At 36.2% G+C, this 22,667-nt stretch overlaps 2 protein-coding genes across 3 annotated transcripts; both read left to right on the top strand.

Moving 5' to 3' along the window:
* LOC109724734 (serine/threonine-protein kinase EDR1-like) lies at positions 1,023-8,012 on the top strand. Of its 2 annotated transcripts, XM_020253658.1 has the most exons (10): positions 1,023-2,495; positions 2,613-3,371; positions 3,488-3,672; positions 3,742-3,813; positions 3,898-4,050; positions 4,136-4,299; positions 4,431-4,578; positions 6,946-7,068; positions 7,198-7,285; positions 7,484-8,012. In XM_020253658.1, the coding sequence occupies exons 1-10, from the start codon at positions 1,148-1,150 to the stop codon at positions 7,654-7,656; spliced, it is 3,213 nt and encodes a 1,070-aa protein (XP_020109247.1). In that variant the 5' UTR covers positions 1,023-1,147; the 3' UTR covers positions 7,657-8,012. The 2 variants fall into 2 exon arrangements, with proteins under 2 accessions (XP_020109247.1, XP_020109246.1); XM_020253657.1 differs by having other exon boundaries at positions 1,023-3,371.
* LOC109725002 (fruit bromelain-like) lies at positions 18,984-21,690 on the top strand. Its single transcript, XM_020254037.1, has 2 exons — positions 18,984-19,478; positions 20,852-21,690. Exons 1-2 carry the CDS (start codon positions 19,049-19,051, stop codon positions 21,475-21,477), a joined length of 1,056 nt encoding a protein of 351 aa, XP_020109626.1. The 5' UTR covers positions 18,984-19,048; the 3' UTR covers positions 21,478-21,690.

Below are 22,667 nucleotides of genomic sequence, written 5' to 3' on the forward strand. Positions count from 1 at the left end.
TGTCGGACTATAAGGAGCTATTCTTAAACAAAATACTAGCCTATGATTTTCAAAAACTTTTTCTTTGTTAACCTATTTGACGGCATATTTTTTTCAGTAAAATAAAAATGAAATCATTAAGCGCAATTTTTTGAATTAGAGCGTGACAACGTTAAAAATAAAAATAAAAAAAAAAGCGAACAAAACCACAGGGGGCAAATTGAAGTTTATCCATGGTGCATGAACACATCTGGTGCAGGCAAAAACAAAATTTAATCTGGTCTAAACCCTGATATTTCTTCTGGGTTAGGTCGATCCGGCCACACTTCCGTTCTAAAAAAGTTCAAAACTCTCTAAAATTTTGTCAGATAGTGTGCTAAGAATTTTTCTCGGATAAAGATAGTTGATCATGTTAAGATAGGTGTGGTTTTGCACTTTCTCACTTTAGTACTCTGTCGGTTAAAGTGTATCAAGTTAGTACCCTATGGTTTTGCACTTTCTTACTTTAGTATCCTGTGGTTTAATATTTCATTAAATTATATACAAAAAAACTTCAGATATCCTACCTAGATTTATCGAATATTCATTTTAATACTCTTTAGTTTTAACTTTATTACTGATTTAACAAAAAAATATCCCGAAATAAATAAAAAAAAGAGAAAAATAAAAACACATGGTACTAACTTGATATAAAGATGAAACAATAAAGTACTAACTTGATACACTTTAAACCACATGGTACTAAAGTGAGAACGTACGAAATCACATGATACTAACTTGATATATTTTAAACCATAGGATACTAATGTGAGAAAGTGCGAAATCACAAAAAAAATATTTAAATTTTTTATTTTTTAAATTACGATCATAAAAAGTAAAAAGTTTTGCCGAACGAGTCCACGATCAAGTTGGAAGAGTCCATTTTCAATTAACCTTCTTTATTACAGTACAATACTAAGCCGCATTTCTCTCGTTCGATTCATTCTCAGCAACTATTATAATATATATATATATAATAATAATAATATAATAATAACACACCATTTCCTTCTCCATCGTATTCCTAAAAGTTCAAAAAAAAAGGAAAAGAAAAAGAAAAACTAGAACCCCACGCGGAGCTTCTTCTCCGAGGACAAAACCCTAGCGGAGCGGCCCTACCCTCTCCGCCATGGCCGCCGCCGCCGCCTCCTCAGGCGCCGGCGACGGCGGCGCCGAGGAGGGAGGCGGGGAGCGCGTGAAGCTGCTCTGCTGCCTCGGGGGGCGCATCCTGCCCCGGCCCAGCGACGGCGCGCTCCGGTGCGTCGGCGGCGACACCCGCATCGTCTCCGTCCTCCGCTCCGCGCCGCTCCCCGTCGTCCTCGCCAAGATCGCCGACGCCTACGCCCCGCTCCCCGCCCCGCTCGCCATGCGGTACCAGCTCCCCGACGAGGACCTCGACGCCCTCATCTCCGTCTCCACCCCGGAGGATCTCGAGAACATGATGGAGGAGTACGACAAGCTCGCCGCCGCCGCATCCGGTCCCTCCCCCAAGCTCCGCGTCTTCCTCTTCCCCCTCCTCTACGACCCCGATCCCGATCCCGATCCCGACCCCGATCCCGATCCCGATCCCCACGGCGCCGAGCAGCGCTACCTCGACGCCGTCAACGGCATCCGGAGGCGCGAGAGCGCCGCGAGCCTCTCGTCGTCGATCCCCAACTCCGACGGCCCCCCGGCGCCCTCCACGATCGACGGCCCCGCCGGCGGCGACGCCGGTGCGTCCCCCTCCATCCTCTCCCCCGCCTCGAACGACACCTCGCAATCGATCTTCGGAGCGCCAGCGCCGCCGCCCTCCTCCTCTCTACCCGACATCTCCGCGATGATCGGCTGCGGCGGCGGCGGCGGCGGCGGCTACGCCCACATTGCGAACCCTAGTAGCTCCGAATTGCACCATTCCCATATTGTGAGCTTCCAATCTGTGGGAATTGCCAATGTGCCTGGTGCGTCCCTGCCAATCCCCACAAACCCCCAGATTCCGCCCGCCGGAACCAGAGTGAATCCCCTCTCCGAGGAAAACCCTAGCGAGGCGGCGGCGGCGGCGGCGGCGAAAGTGGTCGCTCAGCCTCCTGCGGAGACGAAGTACAGGCAGCCTCTCTCCCAGCTCCCGCCTTTGCCCCCTTCCTTGTTGAATCCCCTATATGTCTGCGGTGTGAGATTCGAGGATTGCAACCTGTGCCTCAAGGCTTTGCCGCACGCGCATTCCGACACCCTGATCAATGATTACGCCGACCGGCGCACTGGCCCCGCGAGTGTTGCTCCGGAGCCGAGCCCGGTGTTCCACAGCCTCCGCCCTGAGGACGTGGCGAGGATGATGGCCCCTGAGAGACTAGTTACGCCCGCCGGAGCCGCCTTAGATAGTAATAGTAAAATGGAGCCGCATGGCGGAAAAGCGGGAGTATTTTTTCCGCAAGGCGGATTCTTTGCTCAAAATGCGGAAAATCCTCCGCCTGGTCCTACGGGTTTGCCCGCCAACTCACAAGGTACGAATGCAGCTTTCGTCGATCCTATTGATACTCCGCAGCAGGTGCTACTGAATTTTGCACCACCTCACGTTCCGGTTAAGCAGCCTATGGCTGAGAAAAATATGTTTCTTGCAGATGGTAATCCAAGTGGAAATGGAAATGAACCGCAGAAGCCCAGTGTATTGCCTAATATTGATATTGGTGTCCCAAATGATCTAGGAACCGAGCAATCACAGCCGAGAGTAGAGAATAGTTATGCGGCGAGACTTGATGTTAGGGGGAATGAGATGCATCACAGTAATCCCTTCTTTAATGTCGTTCCCGAGCAGAAACCGGATATGCTGATTGAGCCATTGATTTCGCTCTCTCCGGTCACTACCCACTTGCAAAATCTGCAACCTGTCAATGCAAGCCACTTGCCGCACATCATAGGTAACAACGGACTTTACCATTATTACTACGAAACAGGAGCAGGAGCTGCTGGAATCCCCATGTCCAATTATGGTATTGGCATGGCCTATGCTAGTAATAACATGAACACTATAAGGGAGTGGAAAGATGTGGCTCCTCAAATCCACCATGAGCAAGTTCTAAGTGAGATAGCTGCCCCTCTTGGCGGTAATGCTCAATCATCTTCGGCAACCGCTACTGCTGACAGTGGGAATGTGGAACAACCTAAGGAGTCTTTATTGCCTGACTCGCTTTTCCCCAGTGAGGATCCTTGGAAAGTATTAGAAAACACTCATGCACTGCCACCTAAACCTAGGAAGGTGGCCGTCAAAGAGTCTGCAGGAACAAAGGATGCAACTGTGCCATCAAATGAAGGTGATTTTCACAATATAAATAATGTTTTGAGCAAGGAACCATTTACGGAGCCCATTCGACACATCAGAGGTTAATTTTTTGTTTATTTCAAGTTGTATCCGTTTATTACCTATTTTTGCATTATGATTTGGATCGTGGTAAGTGCTTTCTTAAAAATTCCTGGCCTTGACTGTTTAAAATCTCAGGAGAAGAGCAAGTTAAGCAAGATATGCAGGCCATTGAACAAGGTTTAATGGCATCTGTTCTGCAGTTATCTGAACCTCCACAGCCTGTTTCTGCTGCCCGCGAAGCAAAGGACTCTGTTGCTTTCTGCTATGAAGGAAGTGGAGCTACCAAAAATAATTTAGAAAGAGAGAACAAGGGTGCTGAGGTGAGAAGAATATCCCTTAGATATCTTATGTTCCTGGTATAATTTGATACTGAACGATCCTTACTTCAGGTCATAAATAGCTTACTGCCAGAGAAGATTAAAATTGCTATTCCAATAACAGAGGACATTGGACGTCTTCAGGTTAGGATTTGGAGTTCCTTTTAGTTAAAAACCTTCTTATACATTTGTTAGTTGCTGTCCTTTTACTTTTGATTATTTTTTCAGATAATAAAGAACAGTGACATCGAACAGTTGCAAGAACTGGGTTCTGGAACTTTTGGTACTGTGTTCCATGGAAAATGGAGGGGTTCTGATGTTGCTATAAAGAGAGTTAATAACAGGTGCTTTGCTGGGAAGCCATCAGAGCAGGAACGAATGGTACATGCTCATATGCTGGGAGGATTCCTTTCGTTAGTTATTATGATTTTAGACCCTGACGCCAACACTTTGTGTTTTTTCTCAGATATCTGATTTTTGGAATGAAGCCAGCAAACTTGCCGATTTGCACCACCCAAATGTTGTGGCATTCTATGGTGTTGTGCTGGATGGACCTGGGGGAGACATTGCTACGGTAACAGAATACATGGTTAATGGTTCTCTTCGGCATGCTTTACAGAAGACTGACAAGTATTTCTTCAACTCTGCGCCCTTTGTGGAATCTGTTCTGTATTCTTATAACAGTAGTCAAGTATTATTCTTTTATAAATCTAAGACGATTACTGCAATGAAGTATTTAACTCTTTGCATTTTTGCAACAGGACACTTGATCGACGTAAACGCTTAATTATTGCTATGGATGCCGCCTTTGGAATGGAATACTTGCATAGCAAAAACATTGTACACTTCGACTTGAAAAGTGATAATTTGCTCGTGAATTTAAGGGACCCTCAGCGTCCAATATGCAAGGTACAAGTTTGTTGTTATGCTGCTAGCCTGCAATGTAATATTTGTTGCTATTAGATCATCTGAATTGAAGTTCACTGGAATAGGACAAATTAGATCGTCTGAAATATGGAGAAACTAAATAAACTATGTTTTAAATGCTTCTCGTGCATCATTTGAGAGCTTGATTGGCGACCCCAAGAGTCTGACAGTTTGACACCTCGCAGGACATTGTAATCATGGAGGAATTCTACACTATCACACTTGCACCACATCATCAATAACAAGCCAATCACCTTTCTTCTTTTCAAACAAAAGTACAATAAAAATACTTTTTTATAATCATGATGGGACATGTATCTTTAAAAGAAATTTTTTGATTGGTTTGTTATGCCACGTCACCAATATACCCGTTGCTTTCTAGAATTTTTCTGTAATCATGGGGGTAGCATGAAGTATCAGTAGTAAGTAACACATACAACTTAACTAATGAAATTTAAAGAGTTGTGTGAACTAGGAAAAATTATTGAAGGAATTGCATCTATTAGTAGTCTGTTTCATAAGTTGCCAGAAATCAGCAAAAAAGTAATGGTGAGTTGGTGGCAATAAATTAGAAAGCCAATTGTATTTTTAGTGTGGTATGATTTTCATATTGACTTCTGTTCAAACATGGAAACTAGAATTCTCATTGGGTGTCCATATACACCATGAGATCCCCTAACTAGTAAGGTATGATTATTTTATGGGCTTCTGCGCAAACAATGAAACTCTAATTGTCATTGGGTGGCCATATGTGCAATGAGATTCACTAGCTGAAGCTACTTTAGGTTGGGGAATCGCTATAGTTAGAGTACGAGGATGAGGCATTTGACCCTGTTTTCTCTTTTTTGTCGTTTCCCAACAGAGGCTGGTGTTAGGTTCGGGGCAGCCATAGATAGGTGGAGGGAGGATGGCTGGGGAAGAAAGGGGCAAAATGGGTATTTCAGAGATATATTGTGCTATTTATGACAATTTAGAAGGGCTCTTTATATCATCAGTTAGTTTGTAGGACAATAATTATTAGGTCCCACCCCAGATCCCTTCACCCCATCCTTTGTTCACATGATTGTTATGAGATAATCAACTGTAGATCTGCCCCTTGTTCATTCAGTTTTATTTACAATGATGCCTTCTTTCATGCATAAAATGGTTCATTACATGTTTCCAATATACAGTTGATGGTGGTCAGTTTGTGGATATCAGAATAAGTTGTATGATGCTAATTTCAGTCGCTTTAGTGTCGATTGCTTTTATAGCACTTCAATTTGTAAAAACTGGTGAGTAGTTGCCTGAATGTATATAATTGATAAAGATGCTGATATCTGAAATCTTGAAAGAACAATATATCATAGCAGGGATTATCTTGAAAAAATGACAAGCCATTTATGTTCTTTCACGCATATGTACTCTAAGAAATGGTAGCTATAATCAACTATTAAGGTTTTTAAGGTGCCGAGATCATGCTGGTCATGGACCTTGATGATACCTTACAGTGCTGTGTTGTGCCCCATGCTAGCATCTGCCAAATGGTACGGACACACTGGTTCGCATACTATATTTCTTACCTGTTATGAGGATCTAGGAGCCAACAGGTTATGATATCGAAGTCCTAATTTTTTTTAAAGATATGCGATTAAAACTTTTTCAGGATGTCTCTTTTCATAATCATTTTTCTGCATTATACTCTTCCGAATAACTAGCCATCAGCATTTAATTCGTGGCATTACTGCAAAATTACAACCTATCAAGCAGCTTTACTCTTTTGTTTACTCAAAGAGCATGTGGTAATTGGTTGACGAGGAGTACGAAGGCAAGTGTACCACCGTATAGTGTACATGGCCTCTTAAGTCATTTCTCTTGGAATAATCATATTATAGGTGGAATAGATTATTCTTAAAAATCATGATTAAGAGGCCTTGTATTGGAATAACATCCAAGTCCTAGTTTCCAATCATAAACAAATTTCCCTACATCACACAAGTTATCTCTGGATAACTTGTTCCGTCATCTGAACAGGCCGATTCGTGAATGTATTGCTCTGCACATCTCCCTTGTTTACTCAAGGGACAGGTAGATTGTTGATCAGAGCATGAAAACATTTTATAGCCCCATATTGTATACCTTCTCTCGATCATTATTCTTGCAAAATGATAGATCACCTTGTCAGTGGAATGCAGTATCCAGAAAAATCGTGGTTATATTAGGATCTTTGGATGAACAAAAATCAAGCTCCTAATTTGAAATCACACAAAATTAGTCTCCTCGATGCACAAGTTACTACAGAATTACTAGTTTGGACATCGAAACAGGCCCTTAACTTCGATAATCAAATTTGCTTCATTAACCTTGCAGGTTGGCGATCTCGGTCTTTCAAGAGTGAAATGCCAAACACTCATCTCAGGCGGTGTTCGAGGAACTCTACCTTGGATGGCTCCGGAGCTGCTTAATGGCAGCAGCAATCTTGTATCCGAGAAGGTCAGCTAATTGTCATCTCAATTCACCTCATCTGTTGCTTTTCTTCTCCCTTTTTTGTATTATGATATCTCACACCCGCATGTTCTCGATATATTCATATTGTTATTCATCTCTCAAAACTTTCCCCAGGTCGATGTGTTCTCATTTGGTATTGTGCTGTGGGAGCTCCTAACCGGAGAAGAGCCATACGCCGACTTACATTATGGGGTTATTATAGGTAAGAATCCATTGTTGTATGTTGATATGATGCCTAAAAATTTATTCCTTAGACTTGTAAAACACTCTTACCGCTTCCAAATGTAGTTCCTTCGCGAACTATTATATAATGTAACAAAAATTGAAGCAAACTTTTTTTCATCTACCAGCATAGAGATGATCACTTTTTCTATATTCTTATTATGCTTCTTTTCTAAAGGTGGGATTGTGAGCAACAAACTGCGTCCGCAAGTGCCTGAATATTGTGACCCGGAGTGGAGATCGTTAATGGAGCAATGCTGGTCCACCGAGCCGTCAGAGAGGCCGAGCTTCACAGAGATTGCTAGCAGGTTGCGTTCCATGGCAGCTTCTCCTCAAAAAGGACAATCGTAAATCCAGCTTAGCCTTCTCACAGAGAGCCTCTCGTTACCAAAGGAATCGTGTTCATAGTTTTTTTTTTTGTTAATATTACTGTCAATTGTTTCATATCTTTCGACTGTGGTTCGCTACCCATGAACTGAAGTATTATCGCTGAGGGTGTGTTTCGTTTCATTCATTTGTTTAAACTGTCTGTGAAGGCCTAATAAAGTAGTCGTGTAGTTTTCAGTATCGAAGTGTCTAGTTTGGTTTGATCTGGAGTCTGTTGAGTTTTCCTGGTGTATTTGAAGATACTTTCAGTTTTGACATCGATGAATCTTGTGTAAATCCAACTTTTTTGTTATCGCAAGCTTTTGGAACTCTTGAGGCCAGCTTTTTTTTTTTCTGTTTTTAAATGCTTATAATTGTTCGGAAATATATACTGCTGTTATTGTTATCATTATATGTGCAGGAGTGAGCATAGCTGCTTCAGTCTGGCAAGCCTAATTGCAATTAGTTTTTTGAGGCTTGCCAGTGGTCAGCATTTCTTGACTGCTGAAAGGGGCAGATGTTGAGAAGGTGGTGCATTTACCTGTTCAGATGTTCCACTATCAAGCCATTAGGAAACATGGCAAGTCCTATTACTGCATAAACTGCAGGGTAGTGAAGTGCAAATCACGGGATGGTAGGTGCAATGTTTTACCACAGTACGGTTTACAAAATACAGTACTTTGATATCGTTTTCAACATGGGTCTTTACGAAAAAACTGCAAAGGTTTCGTTTGATATTGAGAGATGTAAAGATATACTTCTCTATTTTTTAGTGGACCGTAAAATTATATTATAACTAACTCATTATAATATATAGAACGTAAATATTCTTTCTACAATCTCAAACGGAGTCTAAGATTTTAGTGTTTATGATTCATATGTGAATCATGTTAATAGCCGGAGTTAATTATTGCAAAGCTCCATGCTTTTCCAGGGGATTACATGCACACAGGGTTGAGCATTTCAGTCCAAGTAGCTAAATAGTTATTGCATGAAGTTGCTAATAAAATGGGCTAGTGCATTTTGCATAATGTTCTGCGTTTCACAGGAACCCTGTGAGCCAGAGTAAGCAAGATCATCTTATCAACAACATATATATATATAGAGAGAGAGAGAGAGAGAGAGTTGAGCTAGAATACTATTGATAGGAAACGAGCTCCATTGCCATCCATTTATTTTTTATGATGGAGCATCCAAATCGACGATCGACACCGTTGAACATGATCTATACCACTTGAAGTGTTTAGAAATCAAATTTCATACATTTTCGATATTGTTCTCTTATCCATCGAGTGGACACAAAAATGAACAGTTGAAAATGAACATTCTTTAAAAACTGATGATAGGAGTCTTGTAATCAAGATCAAGAGTATAGATCTTGTTTTAAATAGTTTAAAGAATTTTCTAACAAAAATTCAATTGATTTGAATACCTTTACGCCATTAAACGAGAAAACGTATCATATCGACCATTAAAATTATAAATTTTGAAACCTTTTGATCATTAGGCAAATGATGTCGAAAAGATTTGAAATTTGATTTCTAAATACTTCGAGTGGTATAGATCATGTTCAACGGTGCCAACTATCGATTTGGAGGCTCTATCATAAAAAATAAATGGATGGCAACAAAGCCCGTTTGCTATGGATAGTATTCTAGCTCAACTCTCTCTCTCTCTCTCTCTCTCTCTCTCTCTCTCTCTCTCTCTATATATATATATATATATATATATATATATAGAGTTGAGCTAGAATACTATCGGTAGCAAATGGGCTCCGTTGCCACCCATTTATTTTCGATGATGGGGCCTCCAAATCGACGATCAACACCGTTAAATATAATCTATACTACGTGAAGTATCTAGAAATCAAATTTCATACTTTTCCGATATTGTTCTTTTGTCCATCAAGTGGGCGCAAAAATGAACGGCTGAAAACGAATATCCTCTAAAAAGTGATGATAGAAATTTTATAATCATGATCGAGAGTATAGATCTTGTTCTAAATAGTTTAAAGAATTTTTTAACCAAAATTTAATTGATTTGGATAGCTTTACACTGTTAAACGTAAAAACACTTCATTTCTACCACTAAAATTATAAAATTTGAAATCTTTTGATCATTAGGTCAATGATATCAAAAAGATTTGAAATTTAGTTTCTAGATACTTCAAGTGGTATAGATCATATTCAACGNAATATTCATTTTCAGCCGTTCATTTTTGTGTCCACTTAATGGATAAGAGAGCAATATCGAAAATGTATAAAATTTAATTTCTAAATACTTCAAATGGTATAGATCATATTCAACGATACCGATTATCAATTTGGAGGCTCCATCATCGAAAACAAATGGGTGGCAAAAGTGCCGGTTTGCTATCGATATTATTCTAGCTCAACTCTCTCTCTCTCTCTCTATATATATATTATATATATATATATAGAGAGAGAGAGAGAGAGAGAGAGAGAGAGAGAGAGAGAGCAGCCAAGAATGGACACCATCTAGATTCCATACAAAACTTTTTTAAGGGCCAAAGAAACCTACTGTAGACACAATTCCTCGTTATACTAACCAAGGAATGCAAGAGTGCTTTTCTCCGATCCATACAAATACATAAATTGATAGTTCCTTCAATCCACATGGCGGTATTTCCCGCCTCCACGTCATATAAGCTCTCTTCCCCTTCTTCTTCTCTCTATCTATTTGTCTGCATTTATGTGTCTCTCCTCTCTGGATTTCTTTGCCCCTGCTCCCTATCTACCCCTACTCTCACTCTGATGACTGCCATATCCTCTCTCTCTCTCTCTCTCTCTCTCTCTCTCTCTCTCTCTATTCTCCTTCTTGTAAGCCTCTTTCGAGGCCTCTCTCCTCTCCCTGCCTCTTTCCCCTGATGACTGCTCTATTCGCTATATCTCTCTCTCTCTCTTTATGCTGCCCCTACTTTCTCCCTACCTTTCCTCCCTGTACGCCTCTTTCGAGACCTCTCTCCTCTCCCTGCTCTCTCCCCTGATGACTGCCCTATTCCCTCTCTCTCTCTCTCTCTTTCTCTCTCTCTCTCTCTCTTTATGCTGCCCCTACTTTCTCCCTACCTTTCCTCCCTGTATGTCTCTTTCGAGGCCTCTCTCCTCTTACGTGTCTCTCTGCCCTCTCGATCCCTGCCTCTCTCGCCCTGATGACTGTCCTATTCCCCTACCTACCAAGGTAAGCTAGAACGGGCGCTTGCTCTTTGGATCGCCCGATTGATTCGACCGACCTATCCGGGCGCTCCTCCCCAATCCCGTACTTCGATGCCTCTCTGGATTGCTCCGCCGCTCCATTTGACTGTGTATAGGATGAGCCCGTCCATTGGGCGGTGGCCATCGTGATGAGCAACCTACCTTACTATTTCTTGGGTTTCGAAAGTTTCTTCCCCTTTTTTAACCTATGTTATTCTTATTTTATAGGGATTTTAGNCTCTCCCTCTCTCTCTCTATCTTTATGCTGCCCCTACTTTCTCCCTACATTTCCTCCCTGTATGCCTCTTTTCGAGGCCTCTCTCCTCTTACGTGTCTCTCTGCCCTCTCCCTGCCTCTTTCGCCCTGATGACTGTCCTATTCCCCTACCTACCAAGGTAAGCTAGATCGGGTGCTTGCTCTCTGGATCGCCCGATTGATTCGACCGACCTATCCGGGCGCTCCTCCCCAATCCCCTATTTCGATGCCTTTCTGGATTGCTCCGCCGCTCTATTTGACTGCGTATGGGATGAGCCCGTCCATTGGGCGGCGGCCATCGTGATGAGCAACCTACCTTACTATTTCTTGGGTTTCGAAAGTTTCTTCCCCTTTTTTAACCTATGTTATTCTTATTTTATAGGGATTTTAGATTTTGTATGGGTTTTATATAGGAATTTTAGATTTTGTAAGAATTTTATATGCATTTTTTCCTTTTTTTTTTTTAATCTCTATTACAGATCTTTGAGAGTTCCAACTTATGGTATAGCTAAGGCTTTGAATTGAGTTCACATGGTTTCTATTATATAGTCTGTATTTGGGCTTTGGGTTCATAAGGCTCAAACTATTTTGTGGCTAATTCATAATGCTAAAAATAAAAATGAGGCGAAGATTAGGCCCGCACAAATCGATTCTTATAATTTATGGTTGTATTCAAACTTTGCCAGCAATAATAACTCGTTGGGCCCAAACTACCGGCCCAAAATATTTAAGTCCAGTTATTATGTCTAACCCATAAGTATCTGATGTGGGACTTTTGAAGTGTCAAAGACTCCCCCGTCTTATAGTTTATGGGGTAATTTAAGCTTTGCTAACAATAAGAACTCGTTGGGCCCAAGCCACCGGCCCAAAAGCTTAAACTCAGTTTTTATGTCCAGCTTAATCAAAACCTATATAAACCCACATCTAGGTAGAACTATCCGATGTGGGACTATTGGGGTCTAATATGATTAGATTTTTTCTTTAATTCAATTTTTCGACTTAAACTCTAATTTTGAATTTCAATATTAATTTAATCTAATTTTAATTATAAATTTAAAATTTAAAATTTAATTTTGGATTCNTATTCTTATTTTATAGGGATTTTAGATTTTGTATAGGTTTTATATAGGAATTTTAGATTTTGTAAGAATTTTATATGCATTTTTTCCTTTTTTTTTAAAAAAAAATCTCTATTACAGATCTTTGAGAGTTCCAACTTATGGTATAGCTAAGGCTTTGAATTGAGTTCACATGGTTTCTATAATATAGTCTGTATTTGGGCTTTGGGTTCATAAGGGGCTAATTCATAATGCTAAAAATAAAAATGAGGCGAAGATTAGGCCCGTACATAATCGATTCTTATAATTTATGGTTGTATTCAAACTTTGCCAGCAATAAAAACTCCAGTTATTATGTCTAACCCATAACTATCTGATGTGGGACTTTTGGAGTGTCACATAGTTTATAGGGGTATTTAAAATTTGCCAGCAATAAGAACACGTTGGGCCCACGCCACCGGCCCAAATGCTTAAGCTCAGTTATTATGTCCAGCTTAATCAAAACCTATATAAACCCACATCTAGGCAGAACTATCCGATGTGGGACTATTGGGGTCTAATATGATTAGATTTTTTTTTAATTAAATTTTTCGACTTAAACTCTGATCTTAGACCCACTCAAATTTACATTCTAATTTTGAATTTCAATATTAATTTAATCTAATTTTAATTATAAATTTAAAATTTAAATTTTAATTTTGGATTTGAATATAATTCAAATTCAATTGAATTCAAATTAAGATTTTATTCTAATTTTACTTTCAAATCTAGATTTTTAATTAGTTTTATATTTAATATCAATGTCTTATTTTGAAATTCAAATTCAAAATATAAATTTGAATTTGAATTTAAAATTTAAATTTAGAATTAAAATTGACTTGCAATTTTAAATTCAAAATTTGAATTCAAATTTAAAATTTAAATTTAGATAATTCAAATTCAAATTCAAATTTTAAATTTTCATGTGTTGTTTGCATGATGATGAAAATTATTGATAAAATATTTAGAAGGTATTTTCGAAAAGTTTTAAATATCAGCTATTAGGCGACATTAATGATATATATAATGGATAATGCATTATAAAATAAGTATTTAGTAACTATGATGATTATTTTGGAAGAGACTAATCACTGGAGGTAGTTGTAATATTTATGATCATTTATGAGAGATTGGATGGTATTATTAATTTATGAAACTTCCTACTCACGTTGTGCAACTCATGCACTATAAGAAAATTTAGATTTAGTGGCATTTATAAATATTATTAAATGAGCAAAAAATATAACTAAATTTTTTTAGCAATACTTAAATTTTAGTGTTGCCTAACAACATATGGAGAGAGTGTTGCTAATCCTGAGGAATTAGCAATAATTAACAAATGTTGCTATATGAAAAATTTAAAAGGGCATTTACTAAATGGTGGTGCATATTATTTAATTCTTGTATTAGTTTAGCTATTATTTTCTAAATTAAATAAAATATTTCATTAATTATAAAATTTGATATTAATTATATTACATTATTATTAATTTTTGATTAATTATTATAATTACAACAAATAATAATCAAATATTACTAAACAATCATGTATAATAGTATTTTGAATTATTGGTAAAAATATTCACTACATTAACATTAATTAGTTATTATTTAAAAAAATTTATGATTAATTGGTAATAAAAGAGTATATTTATATTAATTAATAAAAAATTATTACAACTATAATAAGAATATTCTACTAGTTCTATATGGCACTAACAATTTTTTTACTCAATTGATAGTCAAAGTAGGCAACAACCATAAACACTAAAAAATCTTATGTATAATATAAGACAATCAAAATTTGTAATATCATTGCAAACCAAATACCACATTTGAACATAAAAAAAAGTTAAGTTTCCTCATAATTACAAATTTCATCATGACAAAATAAGAAACTAGCCATCCTTATTCGTTTATTATATAGGATATTATGAACTACTAAAAGATAAAATATATTGCCCTTATCAAATAATAAGAGATCACCATATTTGCTCTAACATCTTCAAAAATTAACGATATTTTCTAAAAAAAATAAAAAAGTATCAAATTAAAATAATAGCAATGTAATAAGCATAAATTTAATATCTAAAAGTAAAATGTAAGAAAAATTGATGAAAGTTAAGAAACAAAAAAATCTCATATCATACCATATAATGCAATAAATTAATGCAACAATGAATTATAAAGTGGAAGGAGCAATCTTATTCTAGTCATACTAGGCATTATTAGTTAAGAAAAAAATAAAAAAAAATTGAATCTATAATTAATTTTGATTAGAAATTAATATAAAATTACTTTATCTTAGATGAAAGGATACTTACTTATTTTTAGAACTATAATTGATATTCTGATACTAACATTTTTTTTCTCCAATCTTATAAAATAAAAAAAATTGGTGAGAAAGATTTTGTGGAATTAAAAATAGAAGAAATCATGAGAGTAGAAAATTTCTTGAGAGTTTAAAGTGAAGAGACAAAAAAAAGAAAAGAGATAGATGAAAAATTCACTAAAAGGAGGGAAGAGATGAAATTTTAAAAATTTGGAGGGCTTTTTAAAATTTGTAAATCTCATTTTTATTTATCACCAAAAACATTGCTGAACGTTGCAATATTTTTAATACTTAGTGTTGGACCTGTTGGTGTTATTTATATTTAACAACACTTGTGTCTAAATATTAGAAAATAAATATATTTAGCAACACGAATAAGGAAATATTACTAAATTTTATAATATGTGTTATTTAGTAAAATATTGCTAGTTAAATATTGCTAAAAGTTAAATTTTTTTTGTAGCAATACTTTGATAATTCTAATAAACAACACACGAGGAGACCCAAATTTGAATCCTACTTGATTCATATTTTTAGATAAGTTTATTTCTAAATAAAATAAACGAAACGCGTAACGTGCTGTCTCTCAAAAAAAATAAACAACACATGAGTTGCAAACTCAGCAGCAGTAACTCTTGTGTACAGCCGTGAAAATTGTCCTCTTCCTCTTCTTGATTGCATCTTTCCAAACAAAGGATGGGAGGGAAATTAATGGGTGCCGCACATGCACGCTGGCACTACTAGGTTTTACCGAGAAAAAAAAAAAAATCTCAAAATGAACAAAACGTATAACTAATTATCTTTCCGTCTAAAATTTAATTTATTTGAAATAATTAATTTTATAAAGTTTAAAACATTTATATATTAAAAAATTATAATGCATGATTTGATTTTTGGTGTAATACATGTTTAATTTGCACTCAGATATTGTCGAGAGAGTGAGGTTAGTGCGATGAATTAAATTAGGTAAGTAATTTTTAATTTTTCTTATCGTCGTTTAATATTCTTTCACTTTTTACGTGGTTTGAAAAGTTATACTTAACTGTCTTATAATATTATTTTTATTTTATTGTAAGAATTTATTGTTAAATAGGATATCACTTTATGAATTCTTTTTAAAAATAAATTCACTTTGCTATATGATGTCAAGTTCTATCGGTGAAATAAAAATAAAATTACATGATAATTAAGTGCAACTTTTGAACTACAGAAAAATAAAATAAAATAAAAGTCCACTGAATCATGGAGGGTGAATTGAAGTTTAGGCATTAAATTAACTTAAGTTGCCAACTTCTAACTCGGGCGCTTCATAAGTTTTGGCGGTATCAAGGATTTTTCTCTATCCATCATCTGGAATACCAAAACCCCACTCTCTGCAAAAAATCTTTATCTGGTTGGCTTCTAGAGGGAATATACTAACGGCCGATAATCTAAATAGTAGGGGATGGCCACATCCACCGAGCTGCCCGCTATGCAACAGAGAACCTGGAACAGCGATACATCTCTTTAATTACTGTAATTATTTCAAGCTCGCTTGGGCCGAATGCGAAAAACTCTCAAGATACACCCACTGGCCTCTACTACAGTCAGATGGTGTTTTTCTTTCCACTTGGATTCAAATGAGGGAAAAAGTATCGGCTCAACTGCAACGTAAAATTGACTCCTCATTTGCTGCTATATGCTGGAACTTATGGAAGGAGCGCAACGATAGAATTTTCAATGGGTTGTATAGATCATCTGAAGAGTTAGCTCGGGTATCTCACAATGATGCACTAATGTGGTTCAAATTTTTGTAACTGGGGGTTCAATTTGGAGGATCAATTATTGCTGCGGGCCTACTCAGTCCCAGCAATTATAATTCGTACTTGTTTACATGTAACTCTTATTACATTCAATGAAATGTATACGAAATACCCTAGACATTCCTTTCAAAAAAAAAAAGGACAGTAGGAATTAGATTATGGGAAAAAAAAAAATGAAATCTATAAAAAATATGGAATATTTATCTCTAAAACCTTAAGTCGTTAAAGAGTAATATTTTTAATATTTAAAATTGACACTTTTCCTTAAGTTTAGGCTCGAGATGTTTCAATAGACTAAAAATATGGATTTGAATTAATTTAAATTAAATGAAAGACGAAACTAGCTTGATAATTAAGATTTACACTTAGTACCTCATGCTCTGTGTCATCTTTAAATTTTGGAGAACAAAATTTTGGAGAACGACAGCTGTGCCATATTATTTGACATAGTATTAGAGTAAGTAGCCTTGAGTTTGAGTGATAGTACTAGGCTCATATACATAAAATTATATAATATTTTTAATGGGCAGAACTTAAAGCCAAAGTCCTTACTTTGATATAGAGTAAAAAGATGTGAAAAAACTATTAATCTCGAAAAGTTTATGGTACAAAAGAACAGTATTTTTAATAATCAAATTCTAAAAAATCACTAACAAAAATAAATGAAATATTTTTAATGTGGTTGCAATTCCAAATGGAACCTTGAAATTACTTTGGAACGTAGTTGATAGAGTTGCAGCGATCTCTTCTTAGTCGATTTATTTCTTTTAATTCCTGCTCGAGTTGCAACTAAGCTATTTCAAAGTTAGCCAACAGTACTAGAACAAACATAAAATGATAAAACACCACCAAACTTGATAGTGAGAATTAATAAAATGAAGCTTTTCAAACTGCAGATCAAGTTTTAAAGTTATAATAATGGGCTAAACCACTTGTCTCTTTTCTTTTTTTTTTTTCTTCCTGCGTTGGTGCTTACGCAATGGAAAATAGACAAGAAGAACGAATATAGCCTGTATGTGCATGAAAGATTAAATTTAGAGAGTCAAAAGATAGAAATAGAGAAACGTAGTACTCTACAAACTTAACCTTTTAGAGAACGGTGTTTATATATTTTTATATTTAACAGGGTCCAGATCTATTTAGTCATTATATATCCTATGAAAGAAATTACAAAGTTTAAATGTGAGACAAGTGGAGAAACTAAAATATTTTCGTGATTAGCACATGATCGCATGACGTGGTACGTTGCAAGCAGTCCAAAACTATTTAATTAATCTTAATCCCATGGCGATTTGTACCATCTTGTTGGGCTACACCCATTAATACTCCAACTACAATATTCGTAGGCTTGAACTTCTATACTTTAAAAGTTATAATGGGCTAAACCACTTGTCTCTTTTTTTCTTTTTCTTTTTCTTTTTTTTTTTTCCTGCGTTGGTGCTTACCATAGTCAGTTAATTCAAATTCGGCAAAAATTCGGTACGGATATAATTCGGATAAAATTTATTTTTTAATTTTTAAATTCGTTGAAAAATACGCCTAGAAAACGGATTTGTCAATTATTCAGATACGTGATTTATACGGATATTATACGTTCATCAATTAAAAATTCGAGATCAAAAATTCGGCTATTAAATTAAGTTTTTTTTTTCTCTCAAGATTTATGTTATTAGCATAAATACTTATATTTCTTATGAATATAAAAATAAAGAGCTAAAAAATGAAGCTAATTAAGTAAAAAAAAATAGCAACTATATTATGCCTCAAAATAAATAAATAATTAAGTAAATAAGAGATTAAGATAGTCTATAAGAGATTAAACTTTTTTGGTCGACTTATTATTATTTTTTTTTAGGGAAGAGGAGGGCGGACGTTTCGCAAAAGGATTTTTTTCTTTTTTTTTTTTGGGCGAGGCCCGCGAGGCCCATGAGCCCCGTGGCTCGCGACCCTCGCGTGCGGCAGCGAGCGCACGGGAGCGAGCGCGCGCTAGCGCGAGCGCGGCCCGGGGCGCTGGCCTACGGGCCGTTTTTTGAAGGAATTATTCGCAAATCGCGAATAATTCGCGAATAAGTATTTTTCTCTAAAAAATTGCGTTTTTTTCCGAATTTTTTGAAAAAATACGAAAATACTTGTTTAATTCGTTTTTTCAAAAATTCGCGAATAATTCAGCAAAAATTTACGAATTTACTAAGGTGCTTACGCAATGGAATAATAGACAAGAAGAACGAATACAGCCTATATGTGCATAAAAGATTAGAGATTCAAAAGATAGAAATAGAGAAACGTAGTACTCTACAAACTCTATCTTTTAGAGAACGGTGTTTATATATTTTTATATTTAACAGGGTCCAGATCTATTTAGTCATTATATGTCCACTGAAAGAAATTACAAAGTTTAAATGTGAGACAATTGGAGAAACTTAAATATTTTCGTGATTAGCACATGATCGCATGACGTGGTACGTCGCAAGCAGTTCAGAACTAATTAATCTTAATTTGATGGCGATTTGTACAATCTTGTTGGGCTTTACCCATTAATACTCCAACTACATTCCTAGGCATGAACTTCTATATAAAGTCGATCTTGAGACCATATTCTCAGCAACAAAAGCTCTTGTAGCTCGATCTCCAATTTCCTCATACATATAATAGTAGATAGATATATAGTGCACTATATGCATGGCTTCCAAATTTCAACTAGTGTTTCTTTTCTTGCTTCTCTGTATGATGTGGGCTTCGCCATCGGCAGCTTCTCGTGGCAAACCCAGTGATCCCATGATGAAGACGTTTGAAGCATGGATGGCTCAGTACGGCCGAGTTTACAGCGACGACGATGAGAAGATGCGCCGGTTTCAGATATTCAAGAACAACGTGAACTATATCGAAACCTTTAACAATGGCAGTGGAAATTCGTACACTCTTGGTACCAATCAGTTTACCGATCTAACAAATAACGAATTTATTGCTCAACATACTGGTGCTCTCCCACTAAATATCAAGAGAGAGCCAGTGGTGTCGTTTGATGATGTAAACATTTCCGCGGTGCCTCAAAGTATTGATTGGAGATACTACGGCGCCGTAACACCCATCAAGGACCAAGGCAGCTGTGGTAAGAAATATTGACTATAAATTATCAAAGCACCTTCATTTCTTCAGCTAGAAAAAAAAAAAAAATCTATTCTTAGTTAACTTTATAACATATTGCTTAGATCAAATATGCCTCGCTACCGAATGCCTTTTACCGTTTCTGGATGAAAGGGCGAAATTTCCACCCACTAAAACTCAATAAGTCCATTACTTTGGGCGATTAAAAGTCTCTAAACATATCGACCGTCGCTAGAGCAAGTGGCAAAGGGCTTGGTGGTTGGTACCCGAGATCCAAGTTCGAATCCTAGTTGATTCACATTTCTAGCTAAGTTTATTTTTAAATGAAATAAACGAAGTAGGTAGCGTGCTACCTATCTCTCTCAAAAAAAAAAGTGTCTAAACATGTATTGAATTTTTTTTTTAGAGATAGGTAGTGTTAGATATAAAAATGTTTAAACCCCGTTCTCTAAAAGCTTAAGTACAACGATTGTTTCACATGGTATCAAAGCAGGAGATCCTGAGTTCGAATCACGCCAGTCTCCTAGCATATTAATTTCCTCCCATTTAATTCAAGCCCACGTCATCGGCTGACTAAAAAGTCTCGAGCCCAGACGTGAGGGGGAGTATTAAATATAAAAATGTTTAAACACCGTTCTCTAAAAGCATAAGCTTTTAGAGTACAACGGTTGTTTCACAGGTAACATGCTACCCGTTTCGTTTATTTTATTTAGAAATAAACTTAGCCGACAATGTGAATAAAATAGGATTTGAACTTGATACCTCAGGTACCAACCACAAAGTCCTTTGCCACTTAATTAAGTATTGAATATGAATCGTAAGTGTTAATCAATTATTCGAGAAATACATGATGATAGCAAAGACGCATCCGTCGCATTTAAGAACTCAACCACAGCGTCACGTTAGCTAGGTCTATTGTTGGATCTCTTACTATTAACTAATAAGTTACTACAATAATCATATTACTAAAGTAAGCAAAGTACATGTTAGTAAGAAAGAACAGGACATCCATATGCATGACAACTATTGAAAACAAGTTAAAAGCAGCCCCATACTCGCAAATAACATCTAATTATGTTAGTTTGAATTAATGTTTTTTTTTTTTTTTTTTTTTTTTTTTTTGAGAGAGAGAGAGAGAGATAGGTAACATGCCACTCGCTTTGTTTATTTCATTTAGAATAAATTTAGCTGAAACTATATATAAATCAACTAGGATTCGAACTTGGGACCTCGGGTACTAACCACCAAGCCTTTTGCCACTTGCGCTAGGGACGGCCGGTTTTGAATGTTTTTTTATATCATAGCAATCTCATATATACCTTATAACTTTGCTCACAGTAGTTATGCTAGAGCGCATCTTAATTTGTTTTGGCATAGGTTCTTGCTGGGCATTCAGTGCAATTGCGACGGTGGAAGGAATCTACAAGATCAAAACGGGGTTCTTACTATCTCTATCGGAGCAAAAAGTTCTCGATTGTGCTGTTAGCAACGGGTGCAACGGCGGCCAGGTGAACAAGGCCTACGATTTCATCATATCTAACAACGGTGTGACCTCCACAGTTTTCTATCCTTATAAAGGAAACCAAGGCACTTGTGCCGCCAATCGCGTGCCCAATTCAGCTTACATCACTGGTTACTCATATGTGCCAAGGAACGACGAACGCAGCATGATGTACGCTGCATCGAATCAACCAATAGCTGCTCTTATCGATGCCAGCGGAAACAACTTTCGATCTTACCAAGGCGGTGTGTTTAGCGGACCTTGTGGAACTAGCCTCGATCATGTCATCACCATCATAGGCTACGGGCAGGATATCAGCGGAACAAAATATTGGATAGTAAAGAACTCATGGGGTATGTCATGGGGTGAGGGTGGGTACATCCGTATGGCGAGAGATGTGTCATCGTCAGCCGGGTTATGTGGAATCGCCATGGCTCCTCTCTTTCCCACTCTACGATCAGCGGCCAACGCCGAAGTTATTAAGATTGTTTCTAAAACTTGAAGCTCTGTATAAGTCGATTGGAAGCGATGATTTAGCAATGCACTGCAGTTTGCTAGCTTATTTGCTTAATTTATATAAATAAGGATGTATATGTGCATCCAATTGTTCTGTTTGCTTTGACATTAATTGTGGTTTCTGTTATGTTTCGGTGTGTCCAGTGAGTATGTTAGTTTGAATATCTACATTTGAGTAGTACTACTTAATTATTGTGAACTGGTGTTGCTTAGTACTGTAAAATGGAACATGTGTGATGTGTCTCTTTATGCAATGTATAAGGCCCCGTTTGGATACCTCTAAAAACGTAGCATAGTTAAACTATGCTACGCTGGTAGGAAAATAATCCTATGAAGCGTTTGGAAGAAAAAAAAATGACGTAATTTTTGGAGTATAGTTATACTATACTCCAAAAAATAGAGTAAACTTACAATCCACTTTAACCAAAGGAAAAAAAATTCTACCATTTTGGGCTCCCAAAGATGTATCAATTTTTAAATTTTAAATTTCAACATAAAATTTTAGATTTCAAATTTTAAAATTTTAAAATTCAAATTTAATTTTGATTTTAAATTTCAAATTTTAAATTTCAAATTTCAAATTTCAAAAACTTCAAATTTTAAATTTTAAATTTCAAATTTCAAAAACTTCAAATTTCAAATTTCAAATTTAATTTACAAATTTCAAAAGTTCAAATTTCATTCAGTTTCAAATTTCAAAATTTCAATTCGCAATTTCACTTTTCAAATTTCAAGTTTCAAAATTTCAATTTCAAGTGTAAATTTAATATTTTAATTTTCAATTCAAATATTTCAATTTCCAAATTTCAAATTTCAAATTTCAATTTCAAACTTTCAATATTTCAATTTCAAATTTTCAAAAAGTTTCAAATTTTAAGTTTCAAATTTTCAAAAAGTTCAAATTTCAGATTTCAAATTTCAAATTTATTTTATTTTTAATTTTTAATTTTCAATCTTCAAAATTTAAATTTAAACTTAAATTTAAAATTTTAAATTTATAAATATGTAAATTTATAAATTATTAAATTTGAAATTTAAAATTTTAATTATAGATTTTTTAAATTTCAAAATTTAAAGTTTAAATGGTATACTTTAAGTTTTAAATTTTAAAGTTTCAAATTTCAAATTTGAAATTTCAAATTCCAAATTTCAAATTTCAAATTTAAAACATAAAAT

Source organism: Ananas comosus, linkage group 19 (genome assembly GCF_001540865.1).
Source record: "Ananas comosus cultivar F153 linkage group 19, ASM154086v1, whole genome shotgun sequence".
Classification (NCBI taxonomy): Eukaryota; Viridiplantae; Streptophyta; class Magnoliopsida; order Poales; family Bromeliaceae; genus Ananas; species Ananas comosus.

Excerpts from the sequence above, each read along its gene's own strand:
- LOC109724734 (XM_020253657.1), top strand. The coding sequence starts at position 1,148 with ATGGCCGCCGCCGCCGCCTCCTCAGGCGCCGGCGACGGCGGCGCCGAG. Across the intron at positions 3,673-3,741 it reads GAGAGAACAAGGGTGCTGAG|GTCATAAATAGCTTACTGCC; the intron begins GTGAGAAGAATA and ends TCCTTACTTCAG. Across the intron at positions 7,069-7,197 it reads GCAATCTTGTATCCGAGAAG|GTCGATGTGTTCTCATTTGG; the intron begins GTCAGCTAATTG and ends AACTTTCCCCAG.
- LOC109725002 (XM_020254037.1), top strand. The coding sequence starts at position 19,049 with ATGGCTTCCAAATTTCAACTAGTGTTTCTTTTCTTGCTTCTCTGTATG. Across the intron at positions 19,479-20,851 it reads CAAGGACCAAGGCAGCTGTG|GTTCTTGCTGGGCATTCAGT; the intron begins GTAAGAAATATT and ends GTTTTGGCATAG.